This window comes from Ambystoma mexicanum, chromosome 8, assembly GCF_040938575.1.
Source record: "Ambystoma mexicanum isolate Mex_15411 chromosome 8, UKY_AmexF1_1, whole genome shotgun sequence".
Classification (NCBI taxonomy): domain Eukaryota; kingdom Metazoa; phylum Chordata; class Amphibia; order Caudata; family Ambystomatidae; genus Ambystoma; species Ambystoma mexicanum.
In genome coordinates, this window is record NC_090929.1 from 405,017,906 (window position 1) to 405,039,018 (window position 21,113).

The following is a 21,113-nucleotide window of genomic DNA, read 5'->3' on the forward strand; positions in this document are numbered from 1 at the left end:
ATGTTTAAAGTTATCTGTATAAAATTGAGTATTCTTTTAGATATTCAAAACCAATATTCAACACATATTTGTAGCAACTTAAGCTTGGAAGATGTGTGGTCAAGTTTCTAAATGTCAGGCTAGGCTCACATTCTGGCTTGACCACTTAACCAAAGTGTGTGATCCTGGGCAAAACATTTAATTGGACTATGCCTTACATGCTAAAATTAGGTGCTCTTAGAAGTGATTCAGTTCGGATTATAAACTATTTCAAAAAGCCTTACTCATGGTTTAATGGAGGGGCAGCACAGGCATTAGGACACACCAAGAACACACACAAACATCTTTCTTTGAAAATATCAAGCCACATTTATTGAACAAAATTGTATCATTCAATAGCAAATCAAAGTAAACACATCAGAGTCATCATGGACAATTGCATATTATAACCCGTATCTAAACATTATGCACCAGACAATGATGTACAGGGCCGTGGCAGGGGAGCAAGGCCCTTTCCTCCCTGCCATGCCCCACAAGGAGCGATACCAAGAGGATGGAAACCCTTTACCCTGCACCCTATGCCTCCTGATGCAGCTCTCCCAGCCCTAGCACACTCTCCTAAATGCTAGCACTCCCTCACACAATCAGCTTAATTATAATATGCTGCAAAAATGCAACTAAAAATAAAATGTGTTTAAAATGTTGGGAGTAGCTACAATGTTCAGGAATGCATTGTTGGGCGAACACCATCTGAGATGGTACAAAGACTGGGGGCCTCTCTGCTCAGCCCTCTCGGAGGAGGAGGAGGCGGCATCTCTCTCGATTCTACCCAGCCTGGCCAAGAAAGTCATGCTGGGGGCGGATGGGAGTAGATGGGAGTGGAGGTAAATGGGAATGGTGGCCAAGGGGGAGCTGAAGGACGGTGAAAGGTGAAGGAGGATCGGACATAACAGAAAGGTGGACAGCAGATGGGAAGGGAGGATGGGTAGATTGATGCTGCAACACTATTTTCCTTGCTTCTCTTTTGCTCTGTGCTGTTTTTTATGGAGGGGTGCAAACGCATTTTTCCAGATCCGGAAAGACCTTTTTTGCTGGATCACGGATCTGAGAAATCTGGATCAATGCCAGCACTTTGTTCAGGGTACTCTGAGACCCACACCCAATGGAATTTGGGCCCCTCTGATCACAAACCTGGGACACCTAGATGAAAGTTCCTGGAGCCTGGCCTTGTAAAACTGTGTACATATTCATATTTTATACAAAGAAAACTCTTAGAATGCTCCAACAGTGCCTCCCATATTGCTATTGGATGTGCAGCTGTTGAATTTCCTAACCAAACATTTGGGGGAATCTCGATCATACAGCTTGTTCATGAGAGCAGTGGCATGTGCCTTTAAATGTCACTTTTTGCTGCTGTTCTGATGCAGTCTTAAAATGTGTCCATAAAGTAAATTGTCCTTACGACAACATGGACGAAATCTGCGTTAGTTTAAAAAAGGGTTTGGGCTTTTTTGTAGTCCTATAATAGGCATGTGCCAGGCATTGATATGATGGCCATAAATTGGCAACAGATTAAACATCGTGCGATTACCTGGGCTTGCGAAAGCAGTGCCTGGAAAATGCATGGGTCAGTGCTTGGTTGGAACCTTTTTATTGCACCATTACCACATTTGCACCTGCAATTAAGCAATTAACTCTTGCTTAGAAATGACACTTGAAGGCCAACAGATTAATGTTACTGCGTGATGGTGCTAGCTCAGAGATCCCATGTAGCATGTGATTTGGGTGGGACTGGCCATAAAGAATATTATGACAATGGGCAGTCAATGGGTGTGTAAATAAGGAAACGCCCACTAACCGTGTGTCCCTCCTCGCATGTCTTCTCCGTCCTAGCTGTACTCAATTGTGAACATTTTGGGTTAGAGCCCAACCTAAAAATGAGCATGTGGGTTTGTATAGCTCCATTGCAGGTGTATTCTTGGTCTTTCAAAATTCTTAACATAAATTGGTTGACTTGCGTAATGTTACCGGCAGACATCCGCAAATTAACCACACTTTCTGTACAAATCCTACAAACCTTGAAGGCACTTTAAGTATATTCGTTGCACTTTTTCACATTTTAGGGATTTTACAAAGACTGCTTTTAAATTCCAGGCTCCTGAATTGCCCATCAGTAAATCGTTAACTAGGAGTGACTGGAAGAATGTTTCGGATCCCAGACGCGATACCTTTATATAAAATACACCAGAGATGGAATGCAATCCTGTGCTTTTCTGCATATGCCATTATGGGCCTGCAGGTTCCTGTGTACACCAGTGATTGAATGCAATCCTGTGGTTTTCTGCATATGCCATTATGGGCCTGCAGGTTCCTGTGTACACCAGTGATTGAATGCAATCCTGTGGTTTTCTGCATATGCTATTAAAGGCCCGCAGGTTCTTGTGTACACCTGAGATTAAATGTAATCCTGTGCTTTTCTTAATGTCACTGGGCCTAGTAAAATCGTTTGTTTTTGTTTCTCCCTTGTCCCCCCCCCCCCTTTGCTTGGTCGTGCTCTGAAAAACTTGTGTATGAGCGGGATATAAATAACATATCACATCCTAACAATCACAATCAAACTCTTTGCTATTGGGCCTTAAAACGCAATTGTCATTGTTTTAAATACTATTATACAGGTGAGCAAACTTTACTAATCAGTGTTTTTTATTTTCAGTCCGGTCCAACCTGATCCCCAGCCCGCCAACTTATAACTCAGCCTATGGCTACATTAGCTGGGAAGCCTATGCGAACGTCAGCTATTACACCAGGATTCTTCCACCTGTGGAAGCGGACTGCCCAACACCGACGGGGACCAAAGGTAAGGAGGCCCTGATCATGTGTCTTGGTCTTGCGGTTATTACAGAGGTCAATAACCGTGGCCACGCCCCTTGCAGATATAAGGAAGTCGACCAGCTGAAATAAAGGAAAGGGCGTGATGGCTGCGTGGACGCAACACCATGCACCTGTGCCCTCATTATAGCCCTCCCAAGGTTATTTTGCTAATGGCGGGGTGTTAACATTTTAAATCCTGGCTGTGATGTGAAAGTGCTATGGCAGCTTCGGGGAATTGGATTTGGGTGTAAGGAGGTCGTATAGCAAACTGCCAGTGGACTATGTATTGAATATGACAGTTGGTGTTTAATCAGGAGAGCGTCTGAGTTAACTGGCTGCATGGCGAGTCCCCCTCCACATGCCACCGCTGTTCTGTCGCAATGAGGTCTGCAGCAGCATTCGCGGCCTTCGTACCTAAAAGTGTGTGTATAGTGGCTTCTGAGCTACATTTTAGTGAGAAGACTGATGGCACGATACCCGTACTTCTGCAGAAACAAAAGCAAATTATGACGCACAAGGGCGCTGGTTATGTTCATTTAGGTTCCATCTACTTTTTTATTTTTATTGTATCTGTTAATATTTTGGTCTTTTTTAGTTTGTTTTGAATACTCTTGGCTTTCTATTACTTTATAACTTGGGTTATTTTTGTTTTTTGTAATGTTTTTTCTTATATATTGGTGGAAAATACCCGTGAATCTTGCCCTGCTCTCCAGCTTGTCTGCACTTCTTGCAATTCCATTAGTCCTCTCTCCACCCTTCCTACAAACATCACCTGGTCAGCATCAGCTACGCCCTTGTGTCTTAAATTTCATTACACCCCTGCACCTTTTTTATTTCACCATCTCCAAGCATCGTTACTCATCCCCTTCTCTACCTATTCTTGCTTTCATCTGGCTCATTTTGTTATGAGTGGTAATTGCATGGAGAGGCCCATCAAAGTTAACACTTGCATGCGGTTTAGTGGCGAGTCCCCTGTATTGCATTGTCCACATTTGAAAAACATGCCTAAACAGATTGTGGAAACAAGTGAAATGGCCTTGTTGCCTTGTGTTTAGAAGCCATTTTGTAAAAAGGTGTTCATGCTGCTTGCAAATAACGTGTGACATTTATAATGGACTCCGCCTGCTGGTGCTAAAAACAGACAGATTCCATAGGAAACCATTGGTTTTATGCCAGAATGAAAATGTCATGCTGGCATAAAACCAGGAGGCATTTAAAAATAGAGGCGTGCATAGCGGAACTCTTCTGTTTCTTTCCCTTACTTCGCCCCCAAATGCCAAGGTATAGACAATTTTGTATGCCTTAAATGTTGCACGACTGTACTTAGAACCTGACCCCCCATCGTCCATGTAGGCTCTTAGCTACATTTTCTCCGCGACGCCATTGGACTCAAAGTGCACCCGTAGTAGACAAACATAAGTAGGTGGAAAGAAATTCACTGCATTGATAGAAAGAGGACAGGGTGCCTTAGTGGCGGACTATGTACCTTTTCTTTTTAAATTGGCAAAACTCATCTTTTACAATGCCTGCCGGTTTGAGAAATGATTTCCAGGTCAAAAGTATCAATTTTCAGACATTTCCCCGGGATATTCTATACTGTTATGATTCAGGCAAAATATTCACATGATTATTTGGGAAACAAGCACTTGGACTACTGTAAGGATATTGAATGTATAGCCGCATGGACATTTTTGTTTAAACATTTTGATATGATGGAACTCGGGTTGTTGGGGGGGGGGGTGTCGGATCTCTGGACAGAGTTAGATACGTCTTGGTACACAATGTTGACCAGTCTAATCAAACTTTCCATTTGCACTGAAGCAAAAAAAAAAAAAACATGCAAATTGATGGTGCTTTTGATATCTCACCCGGGCGCGTCTGCCTGCATAAGGTCTTTCCAATCTTTTTCCCCTTTTGCTCTAGATGCCACTTGCCCGGTTATCCATTTACATGTCGCGCTCTGAAACACTTGTGTACGAGCACGATAGAAATAAAATATATCAATCAATCAATCAATCATGTGTGTTGGTCTTGTTGAATGGTAACCATTCTGGCATGAAGGTCTCACTTCTATTAAGCAAATCACCCAGTTGGAGTTAGCTTAGGATCAGCGGTATTTCTTTTAGGGGATGTTGATGACCACCGCTTTTACAAATTGTCTGTCCCACAAGTTAGACGTGCCACATGAATGTTACTAGCTGCCCAGTTGATGATCGCCTAACACTGCAAAACCCCTAAACCCCCACCTATGGAAATATAGTGGACTAATCTACAGAACACACTGTCTATGGATACACGTATTGCTTCTCTACTCTTACTTGGGCCAGTATGTGGTCATTTTATTATGGAAACAGAGTCACAACCCTAGCCCCTTTTTGCCAAGATTTCTCGGTCCCTCTCCTGGGTTGAGGTTATAAATCACCTGAGCTCCTTCCCACAATGCTCTTTGCACTAATGACTCACTACCGCCACAGTTAAAGGCATGACACACATCTTAGATGGAGGGATGAGGACTGGGACAAGGAAGAGTAGGGCTTGTTATATTGAAGATTACCAGTAAGTAATCAGTGGGCCTCATTTTCTTTCCTGTGCCATTTCCATCCAAAGCAACAGGTAAGCATTCATTGCTGGTGCTCTCTGCCCCTTAATCCACCTGCACAGCAAGTGGATCCCGTGCGGTCTCCCCAGCTCCCTCGGCTGCTTCCCATCTCATTCCAGGTTTTGCCAACTTGGAATGCAGGTGAGTGTGTCTGAGGTCCCCCTGCACCCCATACTCCATATGGTGCTGCCTGCAGCATGGGGACCCTTGCGGACTCCGTGGCTGCTCCGTTGCTTCCTTGTCCTGCCTCCCACACCCTCCCCCTGGCCCTTATTGGACAATTTCCCCTTTATCCTGGACCAGTCCTGGGCAGCCCTCTGCCCGACTGCCCCTGCGGCTAAGGGCCCCGAGGCAAAGGGCGGCTCCTGCATTGGCGGTTCCAAGATGTGTCTGCAGGTGTCCGCAGGGGAAGCTAATGAAGCCAGCAGTCAACAACAAAACTGTAAGTGTGGAATGGGTGGGGTGTACAGCAATTACTCTACTCCAGAAAGCCCCAGCCACTCTACCTTACCTTTTCCGCAATGTAGACTACCATAGACTTACACCATGCATACTTGGACAGATTTGTGACCACCAGCCTAATCTATTCTTGGCTGGACTGTCAATGTTCCTTTCTATTACATACTAACATACTTGCCAATGTGAACTAATGCCACACCTAGAGAGAACTGTGAAGATTAGCATGCATCGCATCTAGATAGAAATGTGAATGTTAGCATGCGCCACACTTAGATGGATTTCTGAACTTTCGCCCGCATCGCATCTAGATAGAAATGTGAATGTTAGCATGCGCCGCACTTAGATGGCATTCTTAACTATAGCCTGCATCAAATCTAGATAGGATTATGAATGGTAGCATCTGCCACACTTAGTTGGATTGCTGAACTTTTGCCCGCGTCGCATCTAGATAGAAATGTGAATGTTAGCATGCGCCACACTTGGATGGAATCGTTATCACTAGCCTGCCTCACATCTAGATAGGACATTGAAGATTAGCAAGTGCCACACTAAGATTGAATAGTGAATGATAGCAAGCATCACACCTAGACATAATTGCAAGGACAGCAATGCCAATTAACCAATCCACTAAAAATGTCACCCCTCTGCATACACCTCTCAAACTCTAACCAACCACAAGCCTACAACACAACAATCCGCACAAACGTCACTACACTGCAACAGCAAAACAAACCACAAATAGACTTGCACAACAGCACACGACGACTACCAACCGTAAAACACCACAAGCCCAGCCAACGGACCCACCGGGCTGAGGCTGCCAACAGCACATCACTGCTCCCTTGCACTTTTCCAGCTTATTCCCACTAACTCACCCCCCTTTCCTTTTTTTTCAGAGCAACCAGAGCGCCACAGGACCACTCCAGTGGTGATAGAGCTCGGTACAAATATCTTATAACATTAACATTAGAAGTCCGGCAGTAGCCGTGCTGGCATGGGTGTAATTGTAGGGGGGGACAGGGGTGTTTGTCCCCCCCAACTTTCATGGAACACCATTTTGCCCCCTTTCTTTTGGCTGGGCCACCTTTTCTTCAGGTGTCATGTCCCCCCCAACATTTTCAGCAAAGTTACTCCACTGCGTGCCGGTAAAATCGTCAGGCTGCCGCCAGACTTGCAAGCTTTTCCGGCACCTGGCTTGACGGATTTACTGGGGCATTACAGCCCCGGCGGTCCAGGAAGTCAGGTGGCAGAAAAGGTAAATCCCCATTACCATTTGAGTGCCATAGGTCTCAAATGGGAATGGGGAGCATGGAAGCACCGGCACCGTGTGCAACAGTGCCAGTGCTTCGATGTAAGTCTGCGGGCAGGACCCATCCTGCCCGCCAGGTCAGATCTGGCGTGCAGGACGACAGCCGCTTGCAGACTCGGAGTGTGCTGGTCCGGTAACAGTGGTGCCAGCAGGCATACCGGCACCATTTTTACCGGAACCGCCACACTCATAATGAGGCCCAGTGTGTTACAACTTTCTTCTTCCCAGTCCTAACAGTATGACCAAGTATATATGCAAGAACACATTGCAGCGTCAATTAATGCCTCATTCACTACTGCATTATCCCAAGTAACTTAAAGGAGTCCTGGGTTCTTCCGCTCCTTAAGAAACAATCATTAGATCGTCTGTACCCACCAACTACAGGCCCATAACAACTGTGCCATTCCTTCTGAAAATTTTAGATAGGGTGGCTTACCCCCAAATACAGGACTACCTTGAGCAGAACCAGCTTCTAGGAGTTCCGCAATCAGGATTCAGGCCCCATCATGGCACGGAGACAGCACTAATAGACCTTAAGGCCCAAATTGACGAGCTGAGAGACAAAGGAAAATTGCCATATTACTACTCCTTGATCTCTCAGCAGTGTTCGACTTTGTGGATCACATGGTCCTATGTAACCACCTCGATTCAGCAGCACACTTCTCTCAGAAGGCAATAGTCTGGATCCAATCCTTTCTAAGCAACAGGGCTATGAGAGTCTTCTCACCCACAGCAGCAGCAGACCCGATCCCCATCACATGTGGAGTATCTCAGGGGTCTTGCGTCTCCCCCACTATGTATAATATATTCACCAAGCCCCTTTCTGATCTGGATTATTTCGGTATCACCTACACTATGCAGATGATAACCAGATGCTCATACCACGTACTGGGGATAACGATAAGGATTTGGCCTTGGTAAATAGAATATACCTCATCATCCAGGCATGGATGGCGCCCCATGGTGTATGCCTGAATGATGACAAAACTGAACTCCTAATTCTTGGAACTACACCTAATCTCAATAAACTTCGTCACAAATGCACCTCCTTTGATATTGATGGTAACACTATCAAGGTCACCAAAGAGCTTAAAACCTTAGGCTTCTACCTGGACTCTAGCCTTACCATGGCCAAACGGGTGAATGTGATGGCCTCCTCCACGGCCTACACATTTAAAGTGATCAGAGCGGCCAAACCATTTTTATCTAAAAGCAATTGCAATGCCCTATATCTTGGAGCCAATAAACACATTGTCAGAAAAATTCACACTATACAGAATAACGCGCTGAAAGCAGCACTAGGCATAGCTAAGAAAGAGAACATCTCGGAGGTAAGGAGGCAGAATAACTGGCTCTCCACCAGTGAGAAAATCCTGCTAAAAACTGCCTCACTAACTCACAAGTACCTAATTAATATCTCGTAGACAGAATTAACAGTAAACCGTCCAACCGACCTAACAGAGTTGCCAACACAAACTGTCTGACAGGCCCAAGACAAAAACTGGGGGAAGCAGCTTCCCTGTCAAAGCAGCACAGTTCTGGAACTCCCTTCCCCACTCTCTTAGGGCAGACCAAACCTATTCCAACTTCAGACTTAACATCACTAACTGGTTCAAAGAAAGTGACCACTAACCTACACCAGTGTCCAATCGACTACCAACATGCTCATATCATGCTGAACACCTCCTTCCCTGTCTTCGAACTCTATGTACATCTTGTTGTATATATTTATCTTGCTATTGTAGTCCTACTATTTTTTGTGTAAATATGTAACTTTGTAACCACAAGCTGAAAATATCCATGTACCTGCGCTCTGATACCCTCGGGTCTGGCGCGCATTATAAATGAACAAACAAACACTGCAATAAGCATCCGAGTGGTGCAGACCAGAATCTGGAACCTCTATCATTCCACGGATCTTTATTGGCATGTGGCTAATGTAATGTCCAATCCAGCACAGCAATCAGACATGTTAATCACCTGCCTCTGGATTCCTGAATGTGAAACAAGGCACCCTCTCATGTGCCCGCTGGCTCGCAACGTCCAGTTAACCAAGACCTAGCCAACAAAGAGGCAGGCCCTAGACCTGCAAAGTAAAAGTCACTGTTTTTGTATGTGTCTACATTCAGGGTATTTACCAAGGGGCATCTTGTCCATGAGCACTTTTATATCGTAAGACCCCTGCGGGCTGTAAATAAAATCCACCAGTCACAGAATCATTTAGTACTTTCAAGCAAAACCGTGGCTTCGAAAACCAACAACGGCATATTTCAAACACTGGAAATAGAAAACAGTTGATAATTGATCATGTTCTTTCCGAAAAGTATGAATGAAGAAATTGGGACTGAAATCCAAATTATGAACTGCAAAATTGTCACAACATGCTTAACTGTATTTATGAGGAAACAGGTAATGTTGAATTCGCATTATGAAAAAAATGTGCAAATAGGACGAAGCACTACTACATGAAATTACTCCAGGGGAAACCTCCAAACCAAGGCACAACCAACCATTCATGTGAAAATAATCCATCTGTGCAAGTTAAGAGCAGGAACCCTAAATAAGGCCCACTACTCCCCCAAAGGCCTGTAAAGGAAACTTGTCTCTTCAAAAAGAACAGCCACAACATTTAAACATATTTCAAGGTGGGCTAACAATGTGACAAGCCCTCTACTAAAATGTACCCACTCATGGCATTTTCAGGGGCAGACACTTGCAATGCCTGCTACGGATACCCAATGAGCCCTGCCTCTCCCAGGCGGTGGGGCATATTCACGCCGGCAATCCTGAAAGGGAATTTCCTGCAAAGTGTAGGCCACATAGAGCTTCAAACCTCAGGGTGCAATGGCTCGGAAGAACAAGAAACCCAGCTATCATAGACAGACATCCAGCAGTCTTCTGTAAAGAAAAGGAAACCCGCAGACCAAAAAACCAAACCGTATCACTGAAATGCGCGTGAAGAAACCACTTATTCCTATGAACACAGAATCATGTGTATTACTGCTTTGGCCACAGTCCAGGATGGCAATATGTCTCCCTCAGTTTGCCATTTAACAAAATGCGGGTTACTTACTACACACACTCGTCACATCAGGTGTCAAAATAATCCAATAAGGCGCAAAGTGGCATGGATGGATACACACTTTTTGGTGTTTTTCTAACTCAAATCTGGATAAAAATACCTATTGCTGAATGACACAGATAATAATAGCATAAAATGATGATCTGCTTTACTTCCAAGCACACATTTCTCTGACAAAGTCCTTACACGCTTTAAGTGAGAAAAACATACACAAGATTGTTGGCTTTCTAGGGGTGGTGACTGAATGCACTTCAGTAGAATTTGCAGTCTCAGCTTATTTACTAGTGCTGGAGAAACATGTTTCTGACAAGACCCTGTTGTTCACACAAACTCACCCTGCAGGCAGATAAAGCAAATGACGGGTTCCAGTTTCTCATTGTACTGGTGGGGTGCAGACACTGACATGAAATCACCAAAATGGGTGCGATATCGGATGTCCCCAAGACTTCATAAGAATTGACAACACTGAATAGATTACAATACGTTATGAAAAGATCAGCCCTAGTAAGCCTATTAGAATTTCCTTGAGGAAATGTGCATGCAAATATATTTTCACTGAAATAAACTGTTAAAGGGACGTTATGGTTAAGTTGCACTAATAAAAACCAATGAAATTCAATGAGAAAATGTTAAACAGTCATGGTTACAAGTAAAAGTGAAAAACGCTTTAAATTTGCCAGTTCTGGTAAGCTAAGCAACCATACTCAAGCCACCACGTGCATTGCTATGACTAGTACCAAGGACATCAAAGATGATATCACAAATGTCATTGATGACATCACTGATGACATATCTGGGCCACATGTTTTTGTTCAGACTTATCTAGGTCAGGAGGTTTTGTTCACTGACGATCACAATATTACAACTTAAAAGGTGCTATATGTCTGGACGTTAACTTTGTATTTTCTTAAAGTACTTCCCTTAGGGTCTGGTCTCAGCTCAAGGTGCACATACATGGGGGTAATCAGCAGGCATGAAACACACAATTTATTTGTATACATGAAGATAAACTTTGTTATTAACATTTTCTGGCGATACTGTTTCTTTCTTCCTTACTTTACTTTCCCATTATGTGTCTCTAATTTGTATGAATTGTGCTTCTTCATATGTACTGTTTGAACTACCACAAGTGTGTAGTAAGTCTTGCATTGTTATCTAGTTATTACATGTTTAACATTACTCAAAACTCTGATAAGGTAGCATTCATTATTTTACTATCCAAAATTATAAGATTATAAATATTGTACTTATATGGCGCATGCTGCAGCCATTGCCTATGTATATGTATGATTGGTTCCTGTATTAGCAACAACACTCAAATATAATGTTTTCTTTAGATGAGTACATTCTATAACAGATTAAGTAGTTCATGATAGGTCTCCCGATCACCCCCGACATCTTGTTACCACCATTATAAACACAACCCTGTGCAGGGACTTCATCAAAATGTATTTCATATGTGATGTCATCTGTGATGTCCCTAATGACATTTGTTATATCATCTTTGATGTCCTGGGTGTTAGTCTTAGCAGTGCACGGTGGTAGTACGAGTTATAGTTGCTTAGCTTACCATAACTGGTAAATTTCAAGGGTTTTTCAGTTTTACTTGTAACCATAACGTCCCTTTAACAAAGTTTGTTCAGTGAATTTCATAGGTTTTTATTAGTGCAATTTAACCATAACGTCCCATTAACAGTGTTTTCAGTAAATTTCATGGATTTTTACCAGTGCATGCTAATTTCCTACAACTTACTAATATCATAATTACCCCAATATATCAAAATATTTTGCAATTTACAAAGTTTCACCTTAAAACCCTGCAATTTCCCACCTTCTGGCATCATTTTTAACACTTATATACACTTTTTGCAACTTTTTCCACTGTTTTTGTGTTTGTCGATGTCCACGAATGTCTGACATCATTGCAGACTTTTCGGACAGTGTCAAGTGACCACGCACTTGTGCGTGGAATGATGACGTGTCCGCGAAGGCGTCCGCACTTCACAATCGTGTCTGAGCTTCATGGACAGTTTGGAACTGAATTTTCTACTGATCATTATCTATTAACAATCTACTACAGACCGCATACTTCGAAGAATATCAGCGAAATGGCTATTCATCTTAAAAATGGCATCAGCTATTGCCATTAGGATAGCTCAGGCTCTTGGAGCATAGCTCAGGGGCAACATGCTCGCCTTGGAAGAAAGACAACACGTTGCAACAAAGGTTCGATCCCTGTGTCCAAGCTTAGAAACCTCCGGATATTAAGCGCGTTCTAAATAACCAATTAAAATTACAATCCCTCCTCATCAAGAGCCACCATCACCAGCTGCAGGACCTACACAACAAAAAAGCACAGTACTTCCAAAGACAATGAAGAGGACCAAGAAGATGAGTTAGAGGAAGTGCCTACCTCTAACACCAAGAGAATCATGGGTGTGCCAGTTCTTTATCACTGTTGACAATGTACCAAAGGCTAAAGCGTGCAATGTTGATTTAATTTTTGGACTACCTGGACAGTACTTCTACGTCGCCTCCTCCATGCGCCGCCACACCCAATCCAACCACTGCAATGCTCTTAGAAAGGATGTTCTTTTCTTAGCAAGTAGTAGACTCTCTTCCTCCACCTCATCTTCCTCAACTAGTACTGTAACCACACAGCTTCTCTTCTGTGGCACACAATATCCCACTTGCTACATTGCGAGAAATAAGAGACTGTTGATCTATATTATTTGAAGACAACAGTCCTCTGTATATACTCCAACACATCACTCTGCAGGGGGGAGCAGTTTTGAAGTGCTTTTGAAGCTGTAATCAAGGAGCCTGAGAAACACTGCCCACTACCTTAGATGTTACACACGTGGTGCAACATCTTCCCCTGTCCACCTGCCGCTCCACATTTGTGGTCGGTGCTTCTTCTCTCATTTTCCTCCCAACCTTACTTTCTAACCTCTCTTGCAAAAAAAAAAAAAAATCAAAAAACAACAAAAAAGGGTTCCTATAGGAACCACCTTTCACAGTTAAGAAATAGCACTAAAAATACTTTTATAGACTCAATCTACATGTCTCAATAAACTAGATAGACTCAATGGGCTTCCTTCTGAGTCTGGCAGTTACCCTGCCGATGCTACCAGCGGGTTATCACTGGACTCTGAATAATTTACTGGCGCCTGACCTCCCAGTGCCACCTGCTCATTATGAATCTGGCAGACGGGACGTCCAGCGCCGGTATATTTGTTAATCTCCATTCCCATAGTCTGCCTGCCTACCATGGTCGCGCCCGGCAGGGTCAGACCTGTCGGTCACAGTGGCTCCGGCAAGCAGACTCATAGACTCGTAGTTTGCCGGTGCAGAAACAAGGGTGCTGATGAGCTAACCGGCACCCTTGTTTCCGGACCGGCAAACTTATAATGAGGCAGAATAAGATTTGTTCACTCTAACTTCAAAAGCCCTCCCGGCACCGATTATGTTAGCCCACCCAGAAAGCTGACATCACTAAACATTCAAAATGTGCTCCACCTATTAATGATCTTAGTGGGCTGCGTAGCCAATCGTACTCTGTCGTCACCAACGTGATAAGCTTATGTAATGCAAAATGAGGAATTTAAGCACACACATCTACAACACATGCAAAACTTAACAATAGTCAGGACCACAACAAGTACTTTTAATTTTGACACAACGAAAAAACAAGTGAAACTGTCAACAGTGATCTTTTAATGCCAAATCCGATCATCGATCCATTAATGCAAGTGTTTGCATTCTTCAACAAAAATGATCTTCCGTAACCAATGAGTAATGTACACACATGGTGCTCCATTACAGAGGAGAAATTAGTGCTTTAAAATAAAATTAAAAGCATCCCTTTCCCATCCGCACGTTTCTAGAACCTATACGCTCTCATGTTGCTCCTTGTTACTGCAACCGCAAATTAACAGATTGTTTTCTGGTGGTCATCCAGATGATTATTACATATCAATTGTAGATAATTATTGTCCAAATACTGTTGAAAAAACTGTTGGCTGGTAGGCTGTACCCATGTCATGCTCACATCGGTGATTATATAACTATATAAAATCAAGAAGGCAAAAACATATTTCAGTAACCACTTTACAGTTAAACATCCTCAGTACATTCCTGTTTTGGCTATATATTTACGTTACAATTCACACGTACAATTTCTATTCTTTGCGTCAAATTGAACATTCATCCATCAGGACGTTCATCATACGTCACACAGTACACTTTCAATCCACTCTTCAAGAAATATAATTTAAAATTTTGCTTATATTGCATTTTGCAAGTCCAATCTTCCAATGCAGAGGTGGACCAACTGCTTCAAAGCACAGTTTTCCGAAATTGAAACTTTCGGACATCAGCTTTCAATGTAGTGCATCCTATAATTTCTTTGACGATTTTTGACACATTTACTCTTCTTAGTGTGGTGCATTCAAGGACACATGACAATGAGACCCGTCTTGTGCCATTCATAGCGTGCCCAAGTCAGTTTTGTTTTTAGAAATGCATGCCACACAAACGAACAATATTAATGGCAATCGGTGCACTGGAAAACAACAAAATATTTTAAGTAAACCACACAGCACAATATTTACTTCCGTTTTACCGCTATCAACGCACCTGTTCCCAAAACATTTACATTTTCTTTAAAAAGTAATCTCAGGCGTGGTCCACGCAGGCATGGATTTCCCTACACGTCAATAATAATCTGCCACCTGCTTTCTGCTATGAGAAGCATTTCCCCAGCAGAGACTTGCAGCGACAAGATCTAGGGTATTGTGAAGAAAATTAGTTTGTCAAAAAGATCTGCAGATAGTCTGTTCCCAAGCCTCAGACAGCCTTGTGGATAATGCAGGGGTCTTGACTTTCATCCTTAAACCAACGACAAAAGTTTCACACCTTGTCCGCCATAACTGATGGAACGTGAACCAGTAATAGTAAGGTAATACAAGTACACTGATTACGTAAAAGTGAAGACACACAAGAATTGGAGTACTGGCTTACTAGCTTCTGTGTATATCTACTCCCACAATCATATCCATTTCTGCATTCGTGCACGCACCCCTCGTTGCCCTCTACAGTAAGATGTAAATGTGCAAAAGCTACAGGCACATGTTCATATTGCACATTGGCAATACAAATTCCTTTGCCTGTTATTTCAATGTTGACTAGCACTGTGGTACATGAACTTTTGGTGTATTGCAACCTGCATCCACTTATCATTGTAACTACTTTCCTGCATGTCCAATTACATTGTTCCTTCATATTACAAACACGTACTCCTACTACATTACCTATAATTACTATACATATATTACTACTGTGGTGATTGTGCCCAGTGCACATATTTTGGGTGGCCATGCCCCCTAGAATCTGGCCACTGATCACAACACAATTAACCGTATAACACGTATGTATCATACGTAATCAACTAATGAAGCTCACCCCCTGCAATCAAAATGATGTCCACGGACACTGATATTGACAGCAGACTTGGCAGCATTTCCAAACACTTTTTTCACCTATAAAATAACTCTACATTAACTTCATTCCACTTCCTTACCATTTCTATGCCGTTTTCCAGCCATCGAATAACCCTAAATGTCTTTTCCAAGCTGTCTGTTCACTGCACTGTCCACAAACTGCTGCAGTGCCCACGGAATGCTACGACACCTGCGCAGCCTTTTTCAACCTTCAAAAACAGCTCAATATCATCTTTTTTTTCCACTCCACCTTTCGCAGCCCCTCTTTCCACCACCAAATGACTCAAAATGTGTTTTCCTGACATTTTCCCCACTGCCCCGTCCGCGGTCCGCTGCGGCTGATGGTGGATCCAACATGGCCGGCTTTTCCAAAAATCACGTTGCCATCTAGACCAATCTGATGCCCCTGCATGGACTGAACAGGGAAGTGAGTCCCCGGACCGAACCCAGATATCACAAAATTTCTTTACCTCTTTTTTAGTCATTTTAATAAAAAAAATACTGGATGGATTTGCACCAAATTTACAAAATGAAGACGCCACTACTGCCGCAAATTTGGTGAAAATCAGTCCAGAGGTTTGGGTTGTAGGCGTGAGCATGTTTTTTTCCATTGTGTTTATGGGGAACAACCACACATTTTGGGACTCCCCCATGTAACTTCACCCCCCCCCCCTGAAGAAACCTCACCAAACGTATCTGATGGGCTATATAGCTTCTTTGCAAAGTTTTTTGAGGATTCGTCCGGGGCAGGCGAAGTTAAAAGCCACCCAAAAAGTCTCTTCCTATGGGTTGAGCAACTTAACCATGACTGCAGGGCCGCTACTGCAGGCCCTGTAATATCTATTATTTTCTTCTTTTACCACTGCTGTCATTATAGTAGCATTGCACTATCAATAATAGTAATAATAATAATAAGGTATAAAAGGAGCAGTTTGTAGTATATTAAACCAAGTGTGATTGAGTCGTTTTGTGCAACGCACAAATAAAATAAAATCTCTTCTGGCGCTTTGTAGTTCTGGCACTAAGGAAAATAAGGCACAGTGATACATTTTCAAAGGATGACCTTTTGGTGAAGTCAGGTTGTTTCCTCGTTTTAGAGTGTGAAATTCAGCCAGCAGAATCCAGCTACACGCATACCACCTTAAGTCAATACTTTAAGCATAGTTGTCTTCAAAAGCGAAACTAGTGCTCTTTGTAATGAAACTGACTTGTATAGCATGAAAACTAAGTGGGAAATCAACCTTTTAAAAGTAAAATCTTTACCAAAACAGTGGCAGGAAAAATAAGCTGTTTTCATTCTAAAAGGGCAAAAGAGCCCACCGGACAATGCCCGTCTGGAATGCGAGTACCAGGCAATCCAGAAAAGCAGCTAGAATAACTGTCTTGATCGTTTCCAATGGTACATTTTCTAATGCAAGGAGAGGAAACAGTTGAGATGTTGACATCCTTCCACACATCCTTTAACAATTGATTAGTGCGTTCAGATACTTATAACTGTATGTAGTATGCAAGCCAGTGATAGTAACATAGCTTAGTAGGTTTAGGGCCTGCTGCAGGGAAGTGAGTGAAATCTAGGACATAAGCTTAAATGTTGGTAGGTCTAACATGGTGATTCCACTGTAGACCTGTCAGGCAATCAGAATGTTATAATCCACTATGTCTGTTCCAGACCTCATTGCAAACATTTGCTCTTGAGCAGATGCTTACAATCATTCACTTTGCTTTTTATTTGCACTGTATATGCTAATTGTTTGTGGGCCTTAAGAAGGGGGTCATAATTATGGGGCAATTACCTTTTATAGCCCTTGGCTTCACCTGGGGCAATAACTTGGAAGCAGGTAATGAAATGAACATGACCCCACCATTGGGCTAATAGGCTTAATTAATGACCAGTAAAGACAAATAAGACATGGGTATTGTTTATGAAGAGAGAAAATGCTGGCAGTGTCCTCCTGCAAAAGTGTACTTTTCACTTCTTCCAGATGCAATCCCCTATCCCCTGGGTAAAACAAAAGCAAATGCCAGTCTGTGTGATACTGCCCGTGGAATATCTTAGCCAGAACCCTGGGGGTATAATCATGATGATTTTTGTCATCTAGCAATGTGGATTAGAGGTAAACCTTGGATTGTTCAGTAATTAAATAATAGTCTGCAGGCAAAAGAACATTTTGAAGGCCAATAAAACTATTAAAGTCTACAGCCACAAATACCTAAGTTCCCTTCTACATTGACACTACCGAACTATGCAGAAGAAGAGTTCCTGTGTTTTCTCATATAGATTTCAGATGTTCTGCTGGTCGTGGTTTTTGGATTAAATTGCTTTTATGCAATATCGAAGTTTCATTTTCCCCATATGAAATCAGCACTAAAAGTAGTAGCTGTTGAGGGCTTGGTTGGCCCAGAAGCCATTGATGGTGCAACACTAAGCAAAACTGAAGGGCGATGGCTGAAGGTTCTGAATTTATCATAACTATGTGCATTGTTCTGGGCAACTTTCCATAGCATTGCTTTTCATCTGGCCAAGTCATTTCAGAGCGGAAAGACAATTTTCAAACCATGAGTGGTCTCACCACAACAGGAGCAGTCCAGCCCTAACTGGTAGGTCTAATCCCATCTGCACAAGAGCACAAGTCATCCTAGACATGTTTTGACCTCATGGTGCCTCATAACTGAGGTGTAGCTTGAGTCTCTAGACCAAGCAGACTCGGGACCACATCTGGGCAGAACCGTTCCACTTGGGGTAACATAAGAAAAACTAAGGGGTGATGGCTGAAAGATGTGGAATTCATCAGAACCATTGGTATTACTCTGGGCAACCATCCTGCCCATGTTTATCTAGCCTGCCAAGCCGTTATAGAAGGTAAAAGACCATATGCAAATCAGGCATGGTTCCACCCGAAAAGGGACAGTACAGCCTGAACTGCTAGGTTAGATCCCGTTTGCACGAGCCAGCATCACTTGCTCGCTGCACCCTAGGAAACCAAGCTTCACCTTACTGATGGCGACGTGGCCTAGCAGGTTGTGCTAGACTTCCCTCATTGGTGGCAGTTCCGATACTGATTTACATATGGCTGGTCCCCTTCTGCAATGGCACAAACTAGCTAAAATATACAAAAAAAATAAACGTGGTGCGGGAGGTTGTCCAGAGCAATGCCGGTGGTTAAGAGTAATTCAAAACCTTCCACCCATCACACGTTTTGGATATATTTAGCGCATGACATTAAACAGAAAGAAGGCTCTAGAGGGAGAATTTAATTCTAACAATACTTTAAGTTTCGCCAAGTGGTCCCATGACATGTCTATTTATTTGTAGTTGACTTCAAAGGCATAAGTGGGTGAACACAGTCACTTCATAGCACTGTGTAATTAATGTATCCTGCCCTGGTATTTGTCAACTGCGGTTTGCATTTAGAGACTTCTAGTTCTGCTTTCTCCTTAAGTATGGGCCTGCAAATCATTTAGTGCAAAGTGCTATTGACTCAAAAGAATGGGCCCCTATTCGCTTTTCTTACCACTACCTTCTTACTACATAAGGTGATTGGGAAGGAGAGATCTATCCCCCCCCCCCACATCATTTTAGACATGAGGGGTTCATCCTGATTTAGTTCTATCCATTCGTGCACTCCACTTCATTCTTATTCCACTAGAAGCGTGGAACTAAAGGTACCAGGATGCCTGGAAGATTGAATGTGGACTGGATGGACTGTTTGTGACATCCAGCAGCTTGTGTGTCATTTAGAATGTGTTTTCATGGTGGTGCAGAGCAGGTGCACTGCAGTTTGATAACCTCCCTATGTGCAGTGTCAGACGGGAGAGGTGCAACCGATGCAGCGTGAATCACTGTGAGTTTGTGCTTGTAGTTATGTGTTTCCTTAAACATGCGGATCTACAATTGGCAGAGACAGAAAATGAGGCAAATCGGGGTGCTCTGTGGACACTGACATGGGACATTGAGAGGGCACTGTGGAAGAGGTGCAAGAACATGAAACGGTGTGAAGATATGCGCTCATGCTTCCTCTCAATGAGACTGTCCTATCCACGATATTGGACAGGGTAGTGGGTGGGATCTGCATCGTAGCTTAAAAGGTGTTGGCTTTGGAAGTCCGGTCTATCTAGGCGACGTGTACAAATTGAACTAAAGAGATTATTGAGCTTTGGACATAATAGACTGCATGTTGCGTCTTTCTGAGTTGTGGTTAGAAAAGCCAATTAAACCATTAATAAAGTTCATTATTTCAAAAAGTGCTCAGATAGAAGACTGCGCCAAGTCTAGGTTTCAAACACAAGTGATTGCTTTATTTCGATAAAGTTGCCCTTGGTGATGACGCGTGTTTCGGCTCTACTAAAAGCCTTTTTCAAATCAGGGCCTTGTTATTATATATTAATGCAATCTTGAATTGCATGTCCCCGTACAATTGTTTAGGTGCTGCTTCGCCAATAATTCAGTTCAATCGCTTCCAAAATCAATGCTAGCGTTCCTTTGCGCGCGTCGGCTGCTGACGTATGGGGACATGCAATTCAGGACCTGCATCATATGCTGCATGGACGCTGACGGCGATGTGTTTACCATACTATTTCAATTCCTGTGAATGTAATATGTAAACAAAAAATAAATAAAGAAAAGACACTGACATGGGCCAACTCGAGATGTCTATATGCGCTCCTGTGAGTTGTATGATTAAGCCACCTGCAAGGCATGCACATTGCATGTATGCACTTTGTGAATAAGTGTTTGGTTTGCACTAAAAATAATGACTTTTTCTCATACAAAGCGCTTTGCGCATTTGTCTTTCAATTCTATTTAAGCAGTCGGCTGTGGTGAGGATTATGCTTTAAAATGCATATGTGTGAACAACCGAACGTTAGCACATATTTACACATAGTCAGTGATGAACTTGCTCTTCGACCCTTTGCCTTCATTTCTGCCTTTCTATTAACACAAGGACTGTAAACGACAGCTTGGTGAAAAACAGACTGGCTCAAATTGTTTGATTAAACACTCCCTTGAAGCTGCCCCTTGCTCAGTGTCTATGTATTGGTGGGGATTGCGTCCCATGGGCACCCATAGCCTGGCACCTATGGGAATTATTATTAATACTGATTGAGGCAAGTGTCGCTGTACCATAGAAATCAGTCTCAAGAATACCCAGAATGCATAGCAGTCTGTGATCAAGAACTTACTGCCACAGGGTGTCGCGTATCTTGAGCCCAGTTATGCTCTGATCACTAACATGCAACCTTCGTCACAATGGGCACCAATACATATCTTAAAATACTTAACCAGAACGAATTCTATTTGCATCCACTTTCTCT

General features: G+C 42.9%; 1 protein-coding gene across 1 annotated transcript in view; it reads left to right on the forward strand.

Annotated features, from left to right (window-relative positions):
* LOC138471995 (prostaglandin G/H synthase 1-like) overlaps nt 1–21,113 on the forward strand; it is a 633,283-nt gene that overhangs the window by 448,770 nt on the left and 163,400 nt on the right. Inside the window, exon 5 of the mRNA XM_069609901.1 lies at nt 2,693–2,836. Coding sequence (XP_069466002.1) covers nt 2,693–2,836 — 144 coding nt within the window. The remainder of the gene's footprint in view (nt 1–2,692; nt 2,837–21,113) is intronic.